Genomic DNA, 26,117 nt, shown 5'->3' on the forward strand with positions numbered 1-26,117 from the left:
TATATTCATACAAATACAGAAACGTTTCCTTTTAAAAACGAAGGACAGTTTTCCCATTGAAGATTATTTTGTATTTTGGTATAAAAAAGAGGTGCCAATACCAGGAGAAATAAGCATATTTTGTAAGATGACACAGTGGCAAGGATAAGACAATATGTAAATAAACAATCAGATGCTATTGGGTAAATCTTTAACTGGTTGATGTTAAACATCATTAAAAATAGAGAATACTGGGTGCCATCCATTCCAGTACTGAAGGCGGACAAAGTCATATTTGCTTAACAAATTTATTGTGATTTGCATAAGACAAAGATACAGTAGGATATACCAGTAGGATGAGGGTACAAATGGGATGCTAAACACAGTATCCATACACACATGCAACATAAATCTTTCCTAGAAAGGCCCTTGGTTTTTTCCTGCTTATTCAGTGCTGTATACTCTAACTCCATAAATGAATCCTGAATTCAGAAGACCGACTTCTGCATCAATAAAAGCTTCTTTTTTAGAGTGCCTTTGGAGGGACAGTTCTCAGCTCTACCAGTTAGTGAGAAAGTCTACTTTAGTCTTCTCCATGAGCTATAAGTGTGTTAAACAATGCTGGGAAAATATGGAAGGTTAAAATGGAAAAATAGGAGGAAGACATTGTGTAAAGTCGTGTCTGGTGCATCATGTTCAGCGGATACTTCAAGTGAGCAAATAGGGGCCGCCAGGGCTAATGCCCTCCTAATGAGCTAGGATCCTGGGTGACCCAGTCACCTTAATATTCTGGATTCTCATAACAAACTGAAACAAAAACTGGCCTTCCTGATTGGGTTTGAACAACAAGGTAAAACTAGGCTGGCTAATTTGTAGTTGGTAAATGGTGCAAACTCAAATGCTCTTCTGTGTTGTGGGGCAATGATCATTTCTGTTTCCCAGACGAGGGGCGACAAGGCCCTTTTACAAACTTAAAACAACACAGCCAGCCCACTTATATTCCTTATAATGCGGCAGCCTAGTGGCGGAAATACCCCCAATGACCTAGGGAGCATCTAATTAAGAGTTGTTAACTTAATCTCGTGTAGCTTATTCTCTGGTAATATTGTACTGCTAACTAGAGCATACAAAACATTTGCTAGACCAAATCTTGAATACAGCTCATTTACCCGAAACACGCACTGCATATTGAATATTAATACAATTGAGCAAGTCCAGAGATATTTCATAAGAAGAGTCCTCCACACCTCTGCTCCCAAAAGAATACCTTATGCCACCAGGCTTGAAATTTTGGGCTTAGATAATTTAGAACTATGCTGCCTTCAGTATGACCTGAGCGTAGTACACAAAATTATCTGCTGTAATGTCCTACCTACTTCAGCTTCAACCACAACACAGGAGCACACAATGGACACACACTTAAGGCAAACCGCTCCAAACTTGATTGCAGAAAATATGACTTCAGCAATAGAGTAGTGGATGCCTGGAATACTATACCTAACTCTGTTGTTACATCCCCAAACCCCCACAGCTTTAACCTTAGACTGTCTACTGTTGACCTCACCCACTTCCTAAGAAGTCTGTAAGAGGGTGTGCATAAACACACCAGAGTCCATATGAATGTAGGAAATGGATACGAATAAAAAGGAACATTAGGATAGGTACTAACGTTCCTTTTTATTCGTATCCATTTCCTATATTCAGAATCATGTTTATACTTATATCTGTTATCTTAAACATGCTCGACAAATAAAATAAAATAAATAAATAAATCTCCCTTCTTGTCTCCTCGTGGACTGCAGTTTGACAGCCATCCTCTGAGCCCAACTGCGGCCAAGTGCCAGGGCCATTGTCGGGACCGGCCGGAGATTCCACGAGGGATCCGCGCACCTCTCAGCCCCTGAGGCGAGCCGCACCTCCAGCGGCCCTTTGCCCTCGCCCTCCAGCTCGGAGGCGGGACCGAGAGAGGGCGTCCCTCGCCCGCCCAGGTGCCTTTTAAAAGTGATGCGGGAGCGCCGGGCGCTGAGAGCGCAGCGCCATGCCGAGCCAGGGTAGCGGCGGATCGCGACGCAGCAACAGAATCTGGCACCATGCGTCTGCCGCCGGGGGTGTCCGCGCTGCTGCCTTTGCGCGCTTCTCTAGTCGCCACAGCCGCCACTTACTGCCTGCTGTTCCTGCAAGTGGACGCGTATTTCGGGTCAGCGGCGTTTTCTCCTTTGGCTTCGGACGTGGGAACCTCTTCTCTTAAGTTTAGATTATTACATGTTTTCTGTTCAGGTGTTCTCCTCCTCTTTTAATTTCCGTTTTTGTACGAATTTGGTTTTGTATTTCTTTTCTATTTTCTTTCCTGCTCTTCCCCCCCACCCGCCCCCTCCTTTTTTTGAACGATTCCCGTCTCTTTCTTTGCCTTTGATTGGATTTCCTTCCACCTGCTTTTCTTCTCTAACCTTGCCTCCCCCCCCCCAAAAAAATCTTTCTTTCCTTCTTACTTTTTTGCTCCCTAACTCTTTGCTTTCAGATGGCGAAGCTAAGCCGCCTTAACAGGTGTCCGACTGACTTCCGACGTAACACTGGACACGCCTAAAGTTGTCCTGTCCCTTTCTGTTCTGTTGACTTTAAATGGTACATATCCCTCTCTCCTTATCTCTTTACCTTCCGTTTCCTTCCGTCAAACAATCCAGTCTGAGTGGTTGGATACATAGTTGCGATCCTAAACGCTGTCTAGGATTATACAGTTCTATTTCTCCAGAGTTTTACGGTTTGAAGAAAGTTGCTGCATCTTAATTGCTAGCCAGGCGTACTGCCGGTTTTACAGTTATCTTGCGAATGAATACATGACAAAGTCAGCTCAACTGTCGGGGAACCTGACAGGGGATGGCACCAGTTAGATTTACTGGAGGTGACCCTTCACTTCCTCCCCTCTTCTACCCTTCTGGCTGTAAATGTTTTTGCAACAGATCCATCGCCAGCTCAAAACTCGGGCAGGTTGCATTTACTAGACAGAAGCGCGTAGTCGATCGAAAACGGACATGGGGCCAGATCCGACCATATAAACATTGCAAGCTTTTTGGGGGGAGGGTGGTGGTGGTATGTGGGATAAGTAAATTGTTTCATATTACTTTCTTGTCTCACTATAGTTATGGATTTTAACCTTTAAAGATTCCGACGCGTTCTGTATTTCATTCTATGATTGGGAGGAGGCTTTTAATTGTCCCCCCTCCCCCATCCAGAGATGCAGAAAACTCTTCCACGCCCTCCGGGCTTTGGGAGTTTTGCTGAACGCGCGCACTGAAATAAGGACCAATTTGGTCCCTCGGGAAGCCTATCATTTGGGTTGATCCGCATGTGTATTTGCTAGGAGTTCCAGCATTGGAAGAGAGGACCACAAGTCTTGCCATTCAATCCTACAGGTGGTGTGATTTACAAGGTGATACAGTCTCAACCGTGCTTATTTCCATTGAAATGATTGAGGCAGCTCCTCGCTAGTTAGAACTCCTTATAATTTCAGAGGACCCCTAAACAAGTTAAAATCTACTACAAGTACATTTTTACACCTTTTTATTCTTCATTACAGTCTACAAGCCATGACATAACACAATCTCAAGAGTTTGGGATTATACGTACATTGCACTTTACTGTAAGGAGTGTGAGGGTGCATATATGTGTGCCTTGTGATGCAGGTATTTGGAATTCTCTTAAGATTTGAATTTCAAGAGATTGTATTTGCATAAAAACCTGCATTCTGGCTCAAGACTGCAATCATACAAATGCTTACCTAAAGGTAAACACTGTTTTAATTATTGAGACCAATTTATGAAGGATTAAGATTGTATTATATTATTTCAAAAGTTCTCAGGAGATACATCAGTAAAATACTGCATGCATCAAATTTCTCTTGATGAGCAAGGGAAAGATATTAATCTGTAAGATTCTTGTATAATACCTGAGATTGCATATCCATGGACAATTTTAGTTTTCAAACCTCAACCCCTCCATTTTCCAAAACATTAGGCAATTTTTTTCATTTATTTAACTGCCTAACTCTGCTTCACTACTTAGCTTCAACAATGCAAGTGTTTTTATATTTTTAGTAAACCAGGAAGCAGAGTTAGTTTGCTGATCATAAGTTTAAGAGGAGTTCATGATGTAATCCATGTTTTGGTCCCCTTAAATTCTTTTAGTCTGATTTAATTTTATCCTTCTCCATCTTGGCAATCTCTGTCCAATTTCTCCCCAAAATTCAGTATTTTTAGATATATTGCAAAGTGAGTTTGTCTGCAGAAGCAATAGTGTCAGGGGAGTTTTCTAACCTTTTTGCAGCACACTAAACTACGGTTTGTTGATTTATGGTTTCCTAAACAAACTACAGTTTGTTCAGTTCTAGTTATACATTAAAGCATAAGCCATTGTATACAAACCATGTTGGTTGAGTTCACATAATGTCAAAAATTAAGCCTTGTTTACTACATTGGATAAATGCATAGGCCAGTGATTTCACATAAATACAGTTTACGTTCCAGAAGGGTTTATTATGTATTTACCCTCTTCCATAAGTTTAAATGACCCAAATGTAGATATTTTCCACATATATTTTGCTACAGTTTCTTCCACACACACACCCTCCCAAAGTCTATTAGAAAGGAGAAAATGGAATGTACAATACTGCCTAATTAGATTAGGACTTTAGACAAACTAGTGCCTTTAAATGTTACAAAGTACAGATCCCATCGTCCCTGACAATTGACCATTCTAATGCAGTTGTAGTCTAAAAAAGATCTGGAGAAAACCAGATTGCCTATTTCTAGACTAAAGGGGTCTTTCTTAGTAGTTATTCTTACCCTTCGATATTAAGAGTTACAGAAACCAATACATATATTCTTTAAGGCTTTGATGATTTTTTTATAAAAATACTGAGTCTTGAATTCTAAAAGTTCAAAATGGAGATTTTGAGATTTGAGTTGTTTTCAGCACCTGTTCTGGAGAAAGGTAGGAATAATACAATATTTTTGAACTATATGCATATATTTTTCCTTGCAACAAAGATCTACTAAGCCTCCTTATGTGATTTTGTGGCAAGTTTGAAATGCTGTGTTCAATTCTGTATGCTGCATCCAGCAGTATACAAATAATACTGTTGGAATCCAAAACTAGAAGCAGATTCAATGTATTTGAAATCACTAGCCATTTATATACATACTATGGATGTTGATGAGTGAATTAGGATCAACTCTGGATCTGCTCTAAGGATACAAGCATTATCTTACAGAGTTTTATAGAGGTAATTGTTTCTCTTCTCCCAAGAGATGATCATTGCAATCCTAGTAAAAATTTATAGGAACCCAAGTACTCTCTACATTAGTGTCTTCAAATCTTGGCAGCTTAAAGATCTGTGAACTTCAATTCTGAGAATCCCCCAGCCAGCAGCCCGGCTATCCTTTTATCATGTTCCTGGTATGTTGGGACTGCACACTTCGAAATATTGGCTTGGAATTTCAAGAATTATAACATATTGAAGTGTCTAGTTTTAGAAGATCCCTGTCATAGCATCTCTCATCTGGGTTGCTGTGTCTATCTCTGCCTGCATTTCAGAATGAGATCTCAGTCAACCGTTTCTCCTTTCAGGAAGTGCATGCTCATACCCCAAGCAAGAGGTCATATTTTTTTTCTCCCATGTATCACTTCCTTAATGCAAAACAAATATTGATTATTGCTTTAGGTGGATTTGGTTGCTTAAGTAACTTAAGGGAGCCGCAATCTTGCAACAGCTGTGTTCCTTCCGTTGATAAAACATTTTACTCCAGTTCTTTATGGGAACTGTTGCATATTTTGAGTGAGTTTCCTGTTTGTTATTACCAACCTTTCAAAGCAAGGACCAGCCACAGATAAATGTTGCAATTTCTAGACTCTACTTTCTGTTTCTGAAAGCCAATGAATGGGCTTGTTGATGCTCTTTGTCAACACTAGCCAGGTTGGATAGTTTTAAGAGCAAACCCGTAGATTCAAGGAAGGCTCTTTGCGAGTAATAATACTATCTATAAAATCATAGGCACTTTGCCTTAAAAAAATATTGCTGGGAAGTGACATAAGTGAATTTCACTAATAAACCCAGTTGGCCACTATGTAACAGAGGACAGAAGTTGTTAAGCCAGGGGAGATATGTACCATGGGGCAGATCCTTAGCATTCCAGGTCCTTCCTTGCCCTTCAAGAAACCTGGTTGTGCTGAGCTCCAACAGGAACTGCTGTGAACAAGCAAGGACAATGGAGAAAAGAGTCATTTTCTCCTCCGCTGATGCTCCAGAAGCTGCCATTGCTTGGTCATTAGCATCAATGCCATTTTCAGTTTCCCCTTTCTTCTCTAATCAGTTGGATTGTCTGGAAGGGCAAGGGGGCTGACCACACAATGGAATTGAAACCCTTGGGATCTCTGCCAACTTCACCAGCATCCAATGATTTGCTGTTTTGCTCCTCAAGTCTGCTTTGGGGGAGGATGCAACTTTATCACCCTCCTCATCCTCTGGTGGACAACTTGTCTTTAGCCCTGTAAACATTGCTGTGTGGGGGCTGCAGTAGAGAGAGAGAGAGGAAGGGAGGGAGAGAGCGAGAGAGAGCTTGCTTTCAGCTCAGAGAACTCTCCTGATGCTCTGGCCTCAGTGCATGGCTGGTGTTACAGGACTTCTTTAGATGATCTGGAGGAGTTGGCAGCAGAGGAGGAGGAGAGCAACATTTTGTTCTATAACCTTGACTCAGAGTTTTCTGGACACATAGGGGGAAGGAACCAAGGCTGACATGGGAGGTGATGTAGAGGGTAAAGAAGATTACCTTGACAGATATGCAAGTTCTGTTACTAGAGTGATGATGAATGAACTCTGTTTTAAGTCTACAAGAAACAGCCTACGTAAGTGCCTCAGTGAACTGGGAAGGGCCCCCTTATTCATTTTATTTGTTATAAGAAGGAAGATGATTGTATATACTTGCAAGATTCTGTTGTTATAACTCCATGATGGTGAACCTATAGCACACATGTCAGAGGTGGCATGCAGATCCCTTTCTGCAGGCACATTAGCGGTTGCCCCACCTCAGCTCCACCGCGCATGCATGCACGCATGTCTCCCGCTGGCCAGCTGCTTTTCGGGTCTCTGCTGCACATGCCAGGGTGCATGCAGGAGATGCACGTGCATGGTGGGCAGGGGAGCGTGGGGGGTGGCTCCCGCATGGAACCCATGTTTGGTCCCAGGAGACTGCAAGGAGGCCTGCTAGGACAAAAATGGGGTGCAAGGAGGGGTCATGCGTGCATGCATGGGGGAGTGTTTGCGTGTGCATGTGCAGAGGGGTGGGGCACACGGGTGGGTATCATGCACACATTGCATTATGGGTGTGGGCACACATACGTGCGTGCTGTTACGCGCTTTCGACATGCAACGATTAAAAGGTTAGCCATCACTGTTATAACCAATCTTAATAAAAATTTTAGTTATCCTGTGGAGTTGATTCTTGGTCTACTCTATCTAGAAACATGGTCTGGTCTACCTAGATGTGTTGAACTAGAATGTCCCTTCATCCTTGGGGAGCAGTTTCTCATAGGATGCTAAACCATGTTCTGTGGAATGGTGCTGCTTGAGGATGAAAGGAGTTGTGGTTCAACACATCTGGAAGTATTAGAATTGGTCCCAGAAACATCAGCTAAGGCTTCTGAGCCATATACAAACAGGTCTGCCAAACAGACATCCTGTCTGTAGGATAGATAGCAAATTGACAGCTATTGATGAAAAGACTCTTCAGATAGCTAGAAAGCATTTTGAGAATAAGGAATTTGGGACAAAGTATTGGAGGCTAGACTTAAATAACAGGACTCAATGGACAGAATTCTATGTATTTGAGGCGCCCATAAATTTATACGTCAGTCCTATTTCATCAAATACAACTGAGACAAGCCAATTAGGACCAATGTTCTATTAAACAGTGATTTTTAATATTTTCACAAAGCAATGCCAGGGCAACTATTTTCAATGTGTTTTATACTGAAAACATTCATTTTAATATTATCCAAATTTGTTTAATTGTGTCTCCACAATTATGTTTCAATCAAAAACATAAAAACGTAAAGAATCCTAGGAGAGATGAAGGATAACCATCATTTAGCCTCATTCAGTCACCTCGCAATCTCACCATTTGATCCCCAAGGTAGATGGAAGAACCACAATTCCAATACTTTCCAGAAGGATTAGATAGTGCTAATTTTATTTCAGAGAGAATGATGTTCTGCGGGTGGGGGGGGGGGGTGGAAGCTACAGTAGAAAATAAAGTTGCCTCTTGTGACCCACCAGGATGATCTCCTTAGCAGTCTAGACCTGGAGCATAGACCTCTTTTGCAGGACCTGATGGGATGGAGAGATGTAACCACAGCAACTTGAAATGCACCAGGAAACAAATCAGCAACCAATGTAGTTCCAACCAACCAAACTACAACCGATGTAGTTTGTGGAGCCGAGATGTAAGGTGTGCCATCCAAAAGGCACACATAACTGCCCATGCAGCCACATTCAGCAATTAAATCTTCCAAATGCTCTTCAAGGGCAGCTCCAGGTAGAGTGCATAATGGTAATCCATCCTGGAAGTAACCAGGGCATGAGTGATAGTGAATAGACCCTCGTGGTGCAGGAAGGGGTGCAACTCATGCACAACATAAAGCTGTACAAATATTTAATGCAGCAAACAGTGATTAATGTCCAAATCAGTTGTCCCTATTCCCTGAATAGGGGAACTATATTTCTCATAATTTACAACAAGCTTTAGGAACATAACTTCTTAGAAATTCAGCTAATACCAAAAGCTTGGGATTTTGTCTAATCTGAGAAGTACTATTATCCAAATAATTCTATAAATTGATAGTTACAGAAAGTTTATATTGTATTGTAGTATTATTATTAATCCTCAAATGATTTGGAAATTGTGGTCTTCTGTTGAGGTCCTTCTAGTTCACTTCCAAACTGATTGGAGCTCAAAGTGCCCAGAGGAAATTAGAACAGTTCAGCTTGTATGTGGATGCTGCATCGGCACAGCTTGTATCTTGATGAAATTGCAGCCATTTTGTTCTCTGTTGGTTATTTGGAAATTTACTTACTTAATCATTAACCAACATCGTGCATTGGCTGGAAGAAGACCTCTGGGTGGGTGCAAGAGTTTGAGCATTCCACCCTTGGGAAGTGATAAGCATCTCTTTCTTTGCGTGCTCTCTCAAGACTGGAGGCCTTTTGGCTGCCTGGCGCTAGGCGTATGCATGCTTGATAGATCACAGGTTCCGATGTACAACGTGTCCTGTAAATGAACTCGGGTCAGGTCCAGGAAATGCCCAATCTCAGGACCGGGCTATATACAAGCAGCAGAGGCAAAATCTTGAGAGCAATAGCCACCAGGGGCATGAGTTATATTGAAGAGATTGATTTGGAATGATGATGGCTACGATGGCGGATGAATTATAGAATACCCCCCCCCCGGGAGACTTATGTTGAACTTCATGGCAGTTTCTCTCTCTCTTTTTCTTCTACTAATAGGCAACCTTGGAGGATGAGGTTGAGTGAGAAGATGTTTGACTCTTTTCTCACATTACTCAGAATCAATCCACCTGCTCTTAAAGTGTTTTCTACCCATTAAAATAAAACTGTTGGAAGAAACATGTATAACAACAAAATCATTAGAGTCTAAGAATGCATTTCAGGTTTTTTGGGGGAGGGGGCAATGAGCGGGCAGTGGGTAGGGGAAAATGGCTTAGAAGTATGTAACATGACTTAGAGTTTGGCTCCGAGTTATAAATTGTATTTTCAATTGTATTCTCTTGGCTGTGATTTTTCAACTGAACTTCTGATATAATTTGTTTGAGATATAGAAAGAGTAGTAAGCTCTAAAGACATTTTAATACAATCCAAGTTTGTTGTTCCTAAGAACAAAACGGTGATGTTTATTTTATTGGGCATTGTTCTTTTATTGGGCAATTTGTTGCAATAACTTTCCTTCTAAATTTAAGCTATGAGCACTTGGCCCTGTATGAAAAACTGAGTGATTCCCCTAACTTGGTAATCTTTCCTTCTACAATATATTAATTTGCATGTGGTAGCAGATGGAAAGATGATAGAATCATAATGAAATACAATATCAAGAATGCTAGAAAAATGTATTGTGAATAAATGAACCTGGGTATTCAAAGATTTATCTTCCCAAACTTGGTAAGACTACAAAATCCCAGTCAGTTTAAGATTTAATTCATAATTTGCTTTCAACTTTAAAATCTGGCCGATAAAAGGAAACTGTGATATAATCTCAATACCATTCCACTTTGCAAAGATATCATCTAAATATTTCTTATACTACTTTTATATTATTGTTCTTATGTGGTACACATATGATCTAGCTAATGTGACAACAACTGGCCAACCTTGGTTGATTGAGAAACTAAGTTGAGAGTAAATCCCCGGCTAGTAGGATAGATTATAATGCCATGTTAAAAGAAACCCTCATAAAAAGAATAAAAAAACACTAGTAAACTATTGTTAATGTTTTTTCCTGGTGATATCTAAATTCTGAAGACAAATTCTGAAAATACTAATATATAAAGTGTGTATTTGTACGTACATATGTACATACATAAATACATAATTTTAAGTATCTGGTTACAGTATAGCAAAGGGGCACCCTTTGAAATGATTAACATATTCTAGTTTAAGCTAAATGTGTGGATTTGGGAACTTTTTGAATCATCTGAAATCTTCCAGTGGACACCCCCACCCCCCAAGAAATCCAGCAAAATAATGTGGTCTCTGCTACTTCTGACTGAACCTAGTTTAATGGAAGTAAATCAAAGTGTAGTTTTGGTAATTCATCTAAATCAGTGTTCTTTGACCTTAGCAGCCTTAAATTATGCAGACTTCAACTCCCAGAATTATGCCTCTGTGAGACACCTCTACAATATATAGTTTAGTTTTCCTTTTCCTTTTCCTTTTTTTACAAGTAGTGCAAATACTAGGTATAATTCCTATCATCTTCTATAGTCATTCTATTGGGGAATAATTGGATTCTTTGTCTAATAGCTGTAGAGGGCACTAACTAAATGAAGATGGTTCTAAAATCCATCCCAATGTTTGTTCCCTGTTCAAAGTTTTATTTTACCAAAACTTGTTCCAAAGGGAAATCTTCCTTAAAGATATTTGAATTTTGACCACCAAACTGCAGACTTGACCTCAGAAGTTTTTTAAGCGTTTAGAATCTCCATTAGAAGAAAGCCACTTGGTTCTTTTTATCTTCTTTATATTGCAACAACTTGTTTTAATGGAAAAAATATATTGAGTCAAACATTCAACCCCTCCCAAATTTGTCTGTTCATCTCTCTTGAAATCTTGGCAAGCTGTTTTTCTTTCCTACATGTGAATTCCCCAAGGTGTATCCCTATCAACCCATAGACAGATCTTTTCTGCTGCTTCTGCTTTGTCTCAGATGTGGGGTTTTCAGTAGAAGGGCTTCACACTTTCTCCCAGCCCCTCATCAATTCTGTAACCATTTCAATTCTCTACATGTAACCGAGACCTGAGCTAACATGGGATGGGTAACTGAGATGACCATCATATACTGATTATCTGTTAAGGCCTAGTGGCAATAATTCATTCTCTGGTTTATCAAGCCAAGCAAAACTTACTTCTCTTTCTCTTAGCCTGACCGGAAAAGAAACCTTGATTCAGTTTCCACTGCTGGGATCTTCAACAAATCCTGCCCATTGGAAGGCTCACTTGAAGCAATGTGACCTGCTCAGGCTCTCCCAGAAGCAAAAGAGGCTTTGTCGTCGGGAGCCGGGGCTGGCCGAGACTTTACGAGATGCCACCCGTCTCGGAGTCCTTGAGTGCCAGTACCAGTTTCGCAATGAGCGTTGGAACTGCAGCCTCGATGGGAGGACGAACCTGTTGAAGAGAGGTAAACAGAAACATCTGATCTATTAGGTTTATGACACCCCCCCCAAACCTCCCCCCAGAAGCTTCTCCTCCTGGGTTCTTTCTCTTTGGGCTGTCCAATTCCTTCAGTCATAATAAGAAGCTAGGAAAAAAGGCATCCGGGGAGAGATAATTTAACCTTGTTAACAAATCACAAAATTGATAGACTGCCATTTTAAATTAACTTGGTTAATTTTTCAATTTTGAATGCAGATAAGAAGAAGCCTTCCTCTCTAGGCTCAAAACATAAGCACTAGGTGATTAGAGTTTTAGCAGGCTGGATAGCAATGATCTTTTATCCTCCCCTCGCTTGAGATATTTTCTAGGCTTTTAGGAAAGTATTTTTTCTTCCTGTGTGCAATTGTTATTGGAAGTAGTTCATACTAGTGGGGAAGGAATAGAACAAACTACTACTCTTCTGCTATCCTGTGGGGTTGTCTGCATGGAATTCCCTCTCACTTCTTTTTCATTTCATTTGTTAAATATAAGGATGTGATATTCCAATGTTTGCACTCAGGTATGCTTTGATCCTAAAAGTATGGTCATTTTTATTTGTATGAAACCTTTTATAGCAGTTTCCATTGTTTAAAGTTGTTTGCAAAGCAATAGGATGTGATTTTAAAAACTCTTTCACAATAGCTCGTAGCCCAAGACTCCAATCCCATACACCTTTGCTTTGCAATAAATCTAGCTGTGTGGAATTGGAGATACTTCTGAGAATACATTCATATACGATTATGTAGCATGATTTAAAAAAAGAGAGGAGAGCGAAGCAGTACTTAAACAAACTATTAATAAAAGAATGTGCCTTGTCAAAAAAAGTAAGGAAAAACATTTCCAATATTCACTTTAGTTTCAAGATGTTAATCAATAGTAAGAGTCTACTTAAATGTCAGTCTGGCTTACTGATTAAGGAGCTAGACCAGAAGTGGAGAAATCAGAATTGTAGATCACGAGTGTCCAACGTTGACAACTTTAAGACTTGTGGACTTCAACTCTCACAAATGTGAATGTTGCCAAGGCTGGACACCTGCCTTAGACACATGACTTTAGGCCAGGCACTCTAGTTTACCCTTAGGAGGAAGGAATGAGAAGCACTTCTGAAAAATGTTGCTAAGAAAATTGTAGGGACTTACTTGTGTAGTGTCAGAAGTTAAGACTAACTCAAAGGCATGAAGAAAAGTTTCAGCTTATCTTGTTGCAGGCATTTAATTAAACACCTTTCTAGCAGAGAAAACAACAACTTAGTCTCAAGAGCTAAGGACCACAGCAGGATTTACCTTTCTTACAGGAGGGAGCCCATGCAAAGGTTAAGCCTATACAGAAGCAAAACTTCAGTACTTCTACAGATGCCTGTTGAGGCATGCAAATAGTACAAGGGATTCTTGTCTGCATCTCCACTTCCAGCTTAGATTTATTCAGTTCTTATGACCCTCACTCCTGCTTGGCTTTGTTTTCCTAGGTTTCAAGGAAACAGCATTTCTCTATGCAGTGTCTTCAGCAGCATTGACTCATTCCCTTGCTCGAGCATGCAGTGCTGGGAGAATGGAGCGCTGTACCTGTGATGATTCACCTGACTTAGAGAACCGCAAAGCTTGGCAGTGGGGTGTGTGTGGTGACAACCTCAAGTATAGCATCAGGTTCCTGAAGAATTTCTTGGGCCAGAAGAAGGTTGGGAAAGATCTGAGGGCCAAGGTGGACATCCATAACACAAACGTGGGCATCAAGGTAAGGGTGAATTTGCTGCAGGACCAGTTCAGGTGAGAGAAAAAGAGATGGAAAATATTTTTTTTAAATCTTTATCACCATTCCACTCCCACTGGGGGATTAACTGAACTCTGAAATACTAGATCCGTATCTTTCTTGGCAGCATATGGTCAAAACAGTGGTTTCCACAGTGACATTATAAAAGTGATTATGCAACAGGGTAGAATAAAGTAAGCATTTTTAATGAGATGGGTCATTTGTTTCATCCTGTTGTTTCTGAGGATTTTGTAAAGAGGTGCATGCAAAATCCTAAATTGACAACCCTAATGCAAAGGTTGAGTCAGAAATGCACAAACAATATTTGGAAATCGTTAAAAGCTTGCATGGATAGGGCTTAAGAAGTAGAGAGGATAAATGCTTGTGTACAGGTTACAGCAGATGTTTGTCAGCTGGCAACCTCCAGATAAATTAGATTATATGGATCACCTCACTGTATCTTGATGTTTAAATTTGACTTGAACTGGATGGACATTTAGAGAGAATGTAAAACATTTTTTAAAAGCTGTAGCTCTGCAGTAAGCATTTAAAAAGATTTCCCTTGTTTCCCCCCCTAAAAGATGATGTTTTCTACACATGTGCATGCCATCTAAAAGCAGGAAACACATTGCTTTGTTCAGAAACATTATCTTCAGATGCAAAGTTGATTCTCTGGTGAATTACTTGCTTAAATGCCACAGTCAGTACAGAATGTCTGTACTGCGTGTCAACGCAGAAATAAGAGGCACTTCTTAGGGCTATCATATCATCTCTGTGTGTGGTATTGTAACGAGGAAGCAATTTAGTCCCAATGATGTATATACAAGTAGTTCTTGACCTACAACCACAATTGAGCCCCAAATTTTGGTTGTTAAGAGAAACAGTTAACTGAATTTTGCCCCAAATTTTGCCTTTTTACAAAACTAACAACCAGGGTAAAATGACCTTTCATGTTGCCCACATTTGCAACATAAAATTGAAGTCGCTTTATGCATTCTAGATAATCTTTCTGGAGTCATACATCAAAGGTATCACCATTTTATTAAAAAAATTCTTTTACATTATTACAAAATTTGAATTTCAGTCCTTTCAATCACATGCTTTCTCAGTGATCCAACAATGTATCATGCCTAAAATTCTTAGCTCATTTTTATCATATATTCTTTCATTTGTTAATTTCTATGAATTTCAGCAAGTTTTTATATTTTTGCAATTACACATTTATAATTTGTACATAATTCAATTTCAAATATTGTTTTCTGTTGCTCAATTCTAAATGTCCTGTCATCTACCTTAATTTGTTTCTCTTAACAGTGCATACAAAAAACTATTGAAAACCAAATCCTTCAGTAGCCAGTTCCCTGATTTCATCTTATAATTTCTAACAATTATTGATAAGTTTAATTATTTTCACTTTATCTACTCCTCCTTTATCTAAAATCTTCATTTGCTGAGACTCATAAAAATATTTTCAGACACAGTCTGGGTTTATATCTATTTGATATTCTAGATTTTGATAATGTCCAAAAGAAGATTCCAATATGAAATTGCTAAAGTGTTTTGGGGTTAACCAGGATTATGCAATTCTTATACTTGCAGAAGTTAAATTTGAGCAATATAGTTGGTACAATTGGATACATGGACATGACTTTAGTCTACAAAAGCTTATAGTAATAACTGCTTGGTCTTTAAGGTGTACTGTAATTTGATTTCCTTTTCCTTTATGAATACAATTTTGCTTATTCAAGTGTTAGATTTCCATTATGTTTTTCCTCCAGAGCTCAAGATATCTTATTGGGGAGTTTATACACATAGTAACAGTTCTGTGAGGCAAGTAGGGCTGAGGAAGCATTTTGACTGAACTGGACTTGAACAAAGAGTGTATTCTTTGGATTCTTTGGTGAATTATTTGGAGAAGTCATTACCTGAACGGTCAAAGCTATTTGAATGGACGATCTTGTTTTATAAATTTTCGGATTTTCTTCCTTCTGTCCTTCCTTCCTCCCACTTATTGATAACTCTGCAATGTGGCTAATACTATTTTCCTTTCCCTTCCACAGGCTGTGAAAAATGGCCTGAAGACTACTTGCAAGTGCCACGGTGTGTCTGGCTCGTGTGCTGTGAGAACTTGCTGGAAACAGTTGTCTCCTTTCCACGAGACAGGAAAGCTCCTGAAGCTACGCTACGATGCTGCTGTCAAAGTCTTCAGTGCCACCAATGATGCCATGGGACAATCGGAGCTCGTGAGCCCCCAGCAGCATCATGGCCGCTTAGCTAAAGGTCCTGCTGCTCCACGCCCCACCGATCTGGTTTATATGGAAGATTCTCCTAGCTTCTGCCGACCTAGCAGGTATTCAGTGGGCACAGCTGGAAGGACGTGTTCCCGTGAGGCCAACTGTGACAGTATGTGCTGTGGCCGGGGTTACAATATCCAGACCCACATTGTTACTTTCTCTTGCCATTGCCAGGTGCAATGGTGCTGCTATGTGGAATGCCAGCAGTGCATGCAGGAAGAAGTGGTTTACAGCTGCAAGCAATGAGACATTGAACCAGGGAGTTGGCGAACAATGGCTAGTTTCCAATTAAGATTGCATCTGGGTCTAAATATCATGATGACTTGGACTTCTTTAATATAGTAATTTCCACCTCAATATTGAATCCGAAACCTAAAATAGGAGTAATTTGTGCCAGGTCAAAGCATTGAAATGACTGATTTGAGGTCCAGCAGGCAAGGAGAAAGCATAAAATAAGTGTAAACCGACCCTCAGGATTGTCTCGACAGAGTCGGAGAACTCTGCCTAGAAGATGGTTAAGGACCTATCTTAACCAGAACCAGGACCTTGGTTCACCTGTCTTAGGGCTGTTTATTCTGACCAAAGTAAGATGTCTTTCTTAACCCAAGACCTCTTCCAAGTGGAGAAGTCCGGAACTGAAAATTGAAACCTTAATTGTGAGAAGTATGAATAATTTTACCCTCCACTCCCTGATTTTGCAAGTAGCATTCCCTAACTTGAATCTCTGCAGGTAATATAACTTCATTTCCAATGGTCATGGGTTATTCTGTTTGGGAATGATGAGGCTTGAGATACAATAACTCTGAAAGCTCCAAGTTAGGATATTGTCAAGCGCAGGAAATCTAATGAATGTTTGTATCCAAGGCTCTCTAAAATAATCTGAACGTCTAATGGTCAAAGCAAATAAAGGTCAACAAAATTCAAGGCGGGCTGGACTTAGATCTCTTGTAGGTGTGAAAGGACTTGAGGCAGATGACGCATTTGACCCGTCCCTTGGCCTCAGCCTTATCATATCCTATAGGCATGCTATGTTAGACCAAGCAAAATATCTTGCTTAAATCAAAGATCTGGGTAGCAAATAGTAATAAATAGCAAAACGGTAAGAACAGTTCTGAATAGAAGGCAAACAAATCAAAACTTCCCAATTGTTCTCAGCTCCAACATCATTCTAAGGCATCTTGCATTAGTAGCAATACTATTGTTCTAGAAAGGCCACATTTACTGAATCCTCCCCTGGGTCTTTTGAAAAAAAAAAGTAGTTGAGTGACTCTGGGCAGCTGATATCTATCTACAGCGAGTCCTCGATTTATGGTCATAACTGAGCCCATCATTTTTGTTGCTAAGTGAAACATTTGTTACATGAGTTTTGCCCCATTTTATGACCTTTCTTGCCATACTTGTTAAGTCAATCACTGCAATTATTAAGTAGTAACACAGTTGTGAATCTAGCTTTCCCATTTACTTGTCAGAAGGTCATAAAAGGTGATCTTTTGGGATGCTGCAACTGTTATAAATATTTAGCATCACAATTTTGATCTCGTGACCAAGGGGATGCTGCAATGTCCTAAGTATGAAAAATGGTCATAAGTCACTTTTTTCAATGCCATTGTAACTTCAAACGGTCACCAAATGAAAGGTTGTATGTTGAGGACTACCTTGTTCTTTAAGCACCGCTGACCACCGCTACCATTTCTACTGAGATGGAAAATAATGCTACTGGGGAAATTTGGGTGAAAGTTCTCCCAAAACTGGTCAACCAAAACTTGCATGCCGATCATGTTTGTCCTTGATTAGAGAGCTCCAGGGCAGAATTATTTATCCCCTGATGTACTTAGGGGTAGGATCTGTGCTGAAGGCTACATTCCTCAAGGCTGAGACAGAATCAGTGTGAGCAACACGGTAAGCTTGAGAAAGACTACCAATATTTGTAAGCCTTTGGGGAAATGAGAGTTGGGTGTGGTGGTGGAAATGTATAATTTTAGTTCACAGTGAAATATCCTAGTTAATAGTTATTGACAGCAGTTGTGGAAGATTTAAAGAGGCAAGTTTTGGAGCATAAGCACACTCAATATAATAATTTTAGTACTTGAGAGGGTGAGAGAAGAAGAAGGAGCTATCTGCAGAACCTCAAGCAGTGAAGCTTCTCCAAAATTCTATTCCTTTCTTTGGGTTTTTTTTCTCTCTCTCTCTCTGTTTCACTTGAGTCTCTTCTTTTTCCCCCTCATTAAAAAATGGAAGATGTAAATAAAGCTGGCAGATACAAATTTTACTAGTCCTTCTGCCAAGTGGGTCCCTGTTTGTCCCTATTAAGAGAAATGGATATTGTCAATATTTTTTGGTTAAATCCTATATGTAGTATCACCTGATCTATTAGACAAGGTATTGCATTAGGAATAGATTAAGCTCCAGAACAGGTCCATTTCTCTGGTTTAGAGGGGGGGAAAAGGATGGCAGGCAGCTTCAACACAAAATGAATGTTTGGTATATTGCACAGTGGTTAGGTACTTCTTTCCTTTATTTCATTATGTCTTATTATTTTTAGCAAGTATTAAAATTAGATAATAGCAGAGCTCTAGTTTACTAGTTCTCCTGAATTGTAGGAATTACTAGAGTTCTTTCCATTTAAGAATCCTTATGGCATGCTTTGGGATTAGTTTTCTTTGCAGAGCATAGTTTTTTTGTATGTGGAAATCATTAATATTAATGTTAATACAAGTATATTATCTTGATATGGATAGAGAGAGCTAAAAATAGAATATAAAATATTGAGACTTAAAGTTGAAGGAATAGTAATTGAAATCATATATTTCATAATCTATGAGAATTTATTTTTCAGAGGATATTTCTTTATTTCAATCTACCAGTTTAAAGGTGTCTTAAAAATAAAATAATAATGGAGATTATTATGGCCTTTAGAGTTGTCATCCACAATTAGCATCTGGGCAACTGACTGAGCACATCCGTAATTTAACTATTTCTGAGTCTAAATTAGCACAAATAGAACTAGAAATTAATATAGACAGAACTAGATACAAGTTTATACATATGCATATAAAACTAGAAAGAAAATAAATTGAATGTCCTTTTTAGCAACACATTAAATATCTACTTTGGTTAGACACCTAAGAATAAAAGTTGGCTGAACTGATTTATTTAAGCTTTTGTAAGCCATTAAAATTGGTAGACTGTGATTTTGGTAGATCACAAGCTGGGCGACCCTGTACAAATCATTGTTCAGTGCGAACTTAAAGAAATACAGAATGATGTGATATTATTATACTATTAATGATAATGTGCAAAAGCTATTTGGATACATAGAGAGTTGTAATAATACAAGATGACAAACTAGTAGACCAAGAGAATACTGATAAAGATTAATGTTTTGCAGTGAAAGGAATGGGTAAAGAAAGAGCTTGAGTAGAATACTGTAGGTCATTATTTTTCAGTTTGGTTTACATCCCAAGTTTTCTATGAGTAAAAAAATAAAAAGTTCCCTTGAAGGAATAAAAAAAGAATGAAAATAACTGATCTTCTGCACAAATTTTAAATACATAGATTTAATGTAGGATTAGATCTCCATCTCAAGGGTAGACATCACATGCTCTTTGCTGTAAGTACTTGGCTGCCAGCTTCAGAATGGTACAAATACCACATCCTGTCACGTAAGGTGTCCTAAGCCTAAAAACATTGGAAGACATTTCAGTTTGTTTTTGTGGTGCTGCAAATATAATTGGAAAGCAGATTGCCTTCTATTGAGGTTTGTCTGTCTGCTTCAGAGACTCCATACAGGGAGTAAGCTCTGTGCTTTACAACAGGGGTGGACCCTGATTGTTTACTCCAAGGTGTCTTGCTCTGAAGCAAGATGTTAATTGGCAAGATAATCTATCCTGGTGCAACAAAAGGGGGGGGACACTCTTGTTGCGGGTGGTACAATATCTTGCACCAGTCCTATACCTATACATTTGTGAAGCAGTTTTTCATCTAAACTATGGATGTCCAACCTTTTGGCTTGCCTGGGCTGCACTGAGTGAAGAGGAATTATCTTGGGCTCCATATAATATATATATAAAATATAGTTTTATAATTAGAATGATAATGTTAAAAGTGTATGATTTTCTGGAGCCATGGGTTGGACACATCTGATTTGTACTTTTAATGCACGCAATGTGGAATGGAATTTGGCACAGAGAACACAAGAATATTCATCTGATTAACTTTGTATTAACCACATATGAAGTTAATGATACAACAGAGCTAGATAATTTACTCCTGCTTCTAGTACTAGGAAGCTGCTATTGGTGCTATGATACCTAGTGTAAAAGAATTCCAAGTTTTCATGCTACATTACATATTTGGGCTATTATTCAAATGTCTGCCGTGTTCACAACAAGCATATCTTGAATATTTCTCTTGCAAACGCAATGTGACTTTGCCTTATCAGAGTCCTGGTTCATGAGCAAGCTGTTCCTTCTGCAGACAGTTATATTGAATGTGCAACTATTTCCAGGAGACTGATGTCCCACAAGAGATATTGGAAAGGAGGGGACCTCCTTCTTTGAAGTGCAGACATGGTGAGCACTCTGAATTTTAGAATATCTGAATATGGCAAATTGAAACTGCCATCCCCTACATGTCTTGAAACCATAGCTTGCTAAATGCTACCAGAACTGCAGTTTTAGTTTTGTTTCTTTTTTAAATTAGAGGGCACCATGTTGGGGAAGGCCAGTGTGGTATTGTGCATATTAGCACTTGAGTTTGTTTTATTTATGCTACTGCTTTTCTTCTGACTACATATGCTCGGCAATTCTTTAAATCTTTTATTCAATCTTGCCCTTGTAAATAAATATTGCAGCTTAATTTTCATTGATGTAGTTTTAATCTGCACAGGATTACCAGTTGGACTCTAATTGATCTTGATTCCCAAACACTCTTCATGCTTATTAAGCATTAGTTGACCCAAGATTTATGTACTAACCTTATTAATCTGTAAAGAGAATATTTCTTGGGTGATTCCCGTGGGATTTGGTGAAATTTAGCTAGTTTATTAAAACAAAACTGGGGGAGAAAGGCATCTATTTGTTCTCCTCCTCACTGACCTCACAAACAGCACAGTTATATTTAGGAGATTGAACAAAATGGATTTATCACATTTTGGCTTTCGGTTCTGAAAAATATGACTCTGCAAATTAGTTATGCTAAATCCTCAAGCAGGCCTGCCTAAGTTTGGGACTTAACAACATGCAAATAATGTTGGGTGTGACCTGCTTTATCAAGTCTTCATCCAATAATTTTGCCTTTTGGATACAACAGCAAAAATGAGAAATTTGTATATGTGACAAGGGTCATTTATGTATGTGTCAAAATAGCAAATTGGCAGCTCTGCCAATATTTCATAGTTGTTGGCAGTGAAAAAGGTATGTGAGGAATAGAATCCACAATCACTAGCAGAAACTAAGGAGAGAAAAGAATCAGAGGTGAGGAAAACAATCCATACAGTAGTACAATCTATTTCACAGATAGTTTTAAAAGAATATATTTTTGGTTTCCAACCAGCTTGCAGTTTAGTACTAGCCATCTTGTCATAAGGAAGTGTTTCTTGGAGTTTAGTGTTTGTACTTTGCTGCAACATATGGGAATTGGGGACGAGGAGAAATACTATTTAATAGAGCTCCTAAGCCACTTAGAGATTCTTTGGCATTCTTGTATTCAATTTTTGTTTAAACCCACGCTGCTTTTGACTATCAAATACAGAGGAAGAACAAAATTCTATCCTAGTGTTCCTCAACATCAGCAACCCTAAGATGTGTGGACCGCCATTCCCAGAATTCTGCTGTGTGGGGGACTCTGAGTAGTTGAAGTTCATACATCTTAAAGTTGCTAAGGATGAGAAACACTTCTCCAACCCATCCAAATTATCTTCCTATCCCTTTCCCACACCAGATACTTTGAGCTGTTAATCCCCAACCCGGTTCCTATATAGTATCATAACAGGGCAATGAATACTTAGTACATATAGCATCCACTCCTGTATTTTAGTAGACACTTCAAATAAATTAGTTAAACAGTTACACCTTATAACATTTGAATGCAAATATGAATCTGTTGAATGAAGCAGCTGTTTTTGCCAAGGCTCTTCCTTGCATTTTAGTCTTTCCCTTTTAAGCAGTTACTACATTTCCTGAATGTAAAGGCAGAAGTTGTTTAGCAATGAAGATATTCCTATTTTTATTATCTCTGATTGAAAATGGATTCTGGATCTCAGCCAGCAGCAAAAACCTTGATGAAAACTTCAATCAGCTCCAGTATCTGTGAGTTGAAAAGGAGCGTATTCACTTCTCACCCAAATCTTGGAATGAGATGCGTCCTTCCATGGGAACAAATCCCAGATGAGAGTAAGGTGTGACACTATTACTACAATACAATTCCCCAATCCCATATATGAGTAACACATTAATTCTCTAAGGGTCATTCAAATATCCAGGTTAAGAGGAAAATATCAACAAGCTTTCACATCATATTTGGGTTACAAATCCTTGGCTTCATAAATGCTAAGTAGAAAATAGCACATTTGCCATAAAGTAGAATCCATAAGATGACTGATTTTCTATGATACAACCTTGAAATGTTCAAAATTACTATACTGAATCAACAGCTTAAATACCTGACAACTGGTAATCCTGTAAAATATATAGACGCAGCATTCATACAACATTTTAAGCAACGTCAGGGACAAGCATGTATCTGAACCTGAAAACCCAGGCATGTCTGGGTTGCGAGGTCATTTACCTGTCCAATATCTGTTTTATTGGCTAAAACCACTATCTATGGTTCCTCATGAACAGACCCAGATGGCACAGCTATGTGGATTTTAGCTTTCTCTTCCAGCTTCTGGCAGGAAGACCTACGGTATTCACAAAAGTAGGTGTCCTCACGTTGCTTGTTTCTCTTCTTTCCAGGAATGGGAATGGGTAGAGCAGTTCTGACCCTAATCAGGCCATGAAATATATTTTAAAGAAATAACTATTGCAAAGTTTTTTGAGTCACCAGCCCAGATAATTACTACCAGAATAACCCAGGAAATCCTCTGTTTGGCCTGGATCACCAGATAAGTAATTTAAACCAGACTTGATTAGAACTGTCTCCAATTTTCATTTAAGTGTCATTTCAACTCCTTAGGATTCTATTGTAAGGAGTTGAGTGATGGTAGAAGGTGGTGTAAAGTACTGAAGTACAGACCTGATTATATGCCCACCTCTCCTGCACTTCCCTTGTTAGGCTTAACAAACCTTGTAGAGCAATGGAGATATTTTATTCTGGAGCTAAAGTTTAAAGTTCAGTTCCAAAGTGTAAATTTTGGCTACAGACAGAGAACCATCTAATTCTCTGCTTCAAATAGTACAATGTAAAGGTGGCCTCACTCTCCAATAATTTCTCATCCTTTTATTTTATTAACTTGTAGGGTGAGGCAGAGGGGAACCTTTTTAAGAGCACTAGAAACAGATTTTAAAATGTGGATGTCTGCACAGCAAAGTAGAAAGAAGACAATAGTTGAAAAGGAGCAAATAATTTCAGAGTATCACATGGTGGCTACTCCGTGGTATTTTGACCATACCAACAGGGAAAGCTTGATATATCTTTGTTACATTAACACATTATTATGATTGCAAAAGAGAGTCCATGCTTTTAGGAGAAGGAGCTTTATTTCCTACCTCAAAATGTATAACGTTTGAGCATATTTATATTATTTATGGGTCTTGTACATTTTTCATAACATTTGTGTATTGGGTTGTTGAAATGTAACACTATCATATATGACTTTTAAATAATACATAACTACAGCCTTTCATTTTTAATGGGAATATATTGCTGTAATCATTTGTCCAGATGTTCAGATGTTGCAATGCTTAAATCCTACTATTATCCCATTCATATCTTTTATATTGTATTTTAAAGAACTCTGCTTTTTAATATTGAGTTTCCTTTTTTTAAAGTAGAAGCTAGCATAAAGACTATGATCAGTAATATAAGGATGAAAATGTGAGTTTTAGCCACCATTATAGCTACTTTCACTAGAAAGGAAATGTAGATATTCAGTTTACTGATCTCTCGAAAACCATTTATTTTGATTTGAAAATATTTTTTAATTAGAAATAGGATTGTTAATCCATTTAAATAGCTTTGACTTAATAACATACTACTATTGTAAAAATATGGAATAGCTGTTAGGGCTGTAGGCCAAAAGTGTGGATCCAAGATTTCAGTTCCATAGTCTGCCATGTAAAATTCATGAGAATCTTGAATTTGTCTTACTTGCAGCTGAACATATCCCAGCCTTGTGAGGATAAAGAAAGGGGAAAGAACCCAATATTAGCTACATTATGTTCCTTGGAAGACGAGTGGGATAAAATATATCACTGAAGCCTTAGTAACGACATACTATGGAATTATTGAATTTGTAATTTAATTAATTAATGACAATGTCACTCACTGTGGTAAACTGCCTTAAATGCCTTAGCTTCAAGTTCCAGGAGTCTTTAAAACTGAAACAAGCATGCAGTTGATCTGCAGATCCAAAATGGGTCTTACCAATTAATAGTGTGAAGTTTGAATCCACTGACTGATACATTGATCCAATCTCATGAGTATATTTACATATTGGAGAAGCTGCCACTGGATTCCAAGATTAATGAAAATGTCTTCATGCTCTTACCTCGGACCGCTACGTTATTGAATCTAAAGAATAAGGAATTGATTTCAGCTCAATTAGCTTTTTCTTCTATGAGTTTTTAAAGTTGGGCCTAAAGCCAACTCCCACCAGCAAACCATTGCTTCAAGGTTTCTGAAGGTTTGTGGCAGGAATGAAACATGCAGTGAGAGGATTTTCAGCATGGCTGAACAAAATTTTGCTCTTGCTGTTTGCCAAGGTGCCATTTCCCATGACATTTTAATCCCAGCTGTGATTGGAGCAGGGAACATGAGAGACCTTCATCCTTTTTGTCACAGCACAATTCAGAGATATAACTCTATGGTTAGTGATGGGCAGTGGATTATTTTAGGCTGGATATTGCAAAATATAAGTACGGTGAAACTCTAACCAAGCCATATGAAGCTGAGTTGAATTTTTCAGTAGACGGACAACAACCCCTTAATGACTAGGAAATGGCTACCAGAACTAACCTTTCAGTGCTTCTTCGGCAGTCACTGAATTCCATTTCTGGGTAGCTCTTCTGAATCCTCCTTTTCCCTGCTTTTATGAATGTTGGGAAAATTGGAGGGGTGTTTTATATTTTGCAAGACTGTTTAATGAATTATGTTCTTATTGTTGTATATGACGTGATGTCAATATATCTGTGTATGTTTAAATCTTTAAATCTTGATACTTAATCAAGAATATGTTTGAGTCATCTTTGATGAAATAAGCAACTGTATACATTTATTAATAAATATTTTTTTTAAAGGGGAGTACCAGTGGTTAAAGTAATTGCATTAAACATGTATCACTTCCCTGAAACACAGTGCTTTTCAGTGAAGTGTGTTCATATATTCATGTGTCATTTAGTTAAATGACGACAAACCAGCTCCATTGCTTCCCATTTGACCTAGTCCAACCATCTCCCTACCTAATCTATTCTTATAAATGAGAATAAATGAGGCATGACTAAACAATTGTCTTGCTTAAAAACAAAAGTTCTGGTCCCAATTTTGATTGCAAGTCAAGAACTATTTGTATGGCTGAAGGAATATCATCTTCTGTCCCCAACATTGTAAAGTTTCATGGAAATGCTCATATAAGGTCAGCTAGTGATGGTTCTGTGTCCAAATTTAATTCCAGGAGATATATTGCCTTTTTTGAAATTGTTTTTGAAACAATTTTATACTGCAACATCTGCGGCAATTCAGTTTAAAGTCCTAGAGAGCTCACTGCTATCCTATTGCTGCTTTTTGCTCTCAATTAAAAAAATAAACACAGATGCTTGATGAAAAATGCAGTGATGAACCTTATTAGGAAATAGATTTCACAGACAATATATTTCCAAAACTCTATTAAAAATAACACTAATCAGGCTTTTAAACAGTCCAGCCACATTCCAATATATGAATAAAACATTTCATTTCTCATTGTACTG

At 38.6% G+C, this 26,117-nt stretch overlaps 1 protein-coding gene across 1 annotated transcript; it reads left to right on the plus strand.

Moving 5' to 3' along the window:
* The first annotated feature begins 2,069 nt into the window (after window positions 1-2,069).
* On the plus strand, window positions 2,070-25,415 carry WNT9B (Wnt family member 9B). Its single transcript, XM_014064847.2, has 6 exons — window positions 2,070-2,176; window positions 11,680-11,936; window positions 13,416-13,681; window positions 15,757-16,720; window positions 20,432-20,561; window positions 24,307-25,415. The coding sequence occupies exons 1-4, from the start codon at window positions 2,070-2,072 to the stop codon at window positions 16,234-16,236; spliced, it is 1,110 nt and encodes a 369-aa protein (XP_013920322.1). The 3' UTR covers window positions 16,237-16,720; window positions 20,432-20,561; window positions 24,307-25,415.
* Window positions 25,416-26,117: the final 702 nt, after the last annotated feature.

This window comes from Thamnophis sirtalis, unplaced genomic scaffold, assembly GCF_051295495.1.
Source record: "Thamnophis sirtalis isolate CommonGarterSnake01/CBP01778 unplaced genomic scaffold, rThaSir2_p1.2 scaffold_4, whole genome shotgun sequence".
In the NCBI taxonomy this organism is placed as follows: Eukaryota; Metazoa; Chordata; class Lepidosauria; order Squamata; family Natricidae; genus Thamnophis; species Thamnophis sirtalis.

Excerpts from the sequence above, each read along its gene's own strand:
- WNT9B (XM_014064847.2), top strand. The coding sequence starts at position 2,070 with ATGCGTCTGCCGCCGGGGGTGTCCGCGCTGCTGCCTTTGCGCGCTTCT. Across the intron at positions 2,177-11,679 it reads CAAGTGGACGCGTATTTCGG|CCTGACCGGAAAAGAAACCT; the intron begins GTCAGCGGCGTT and ends TCTTTCTCTTAG. Across the intron at positions 11,937-13,415 it reads GACGAACCTGTTGAAGAGAG|GTTTCAAGGAAACAGCATTT; the intron begins GTAAACAGAAAC and ends TTGTTTTCCTAG.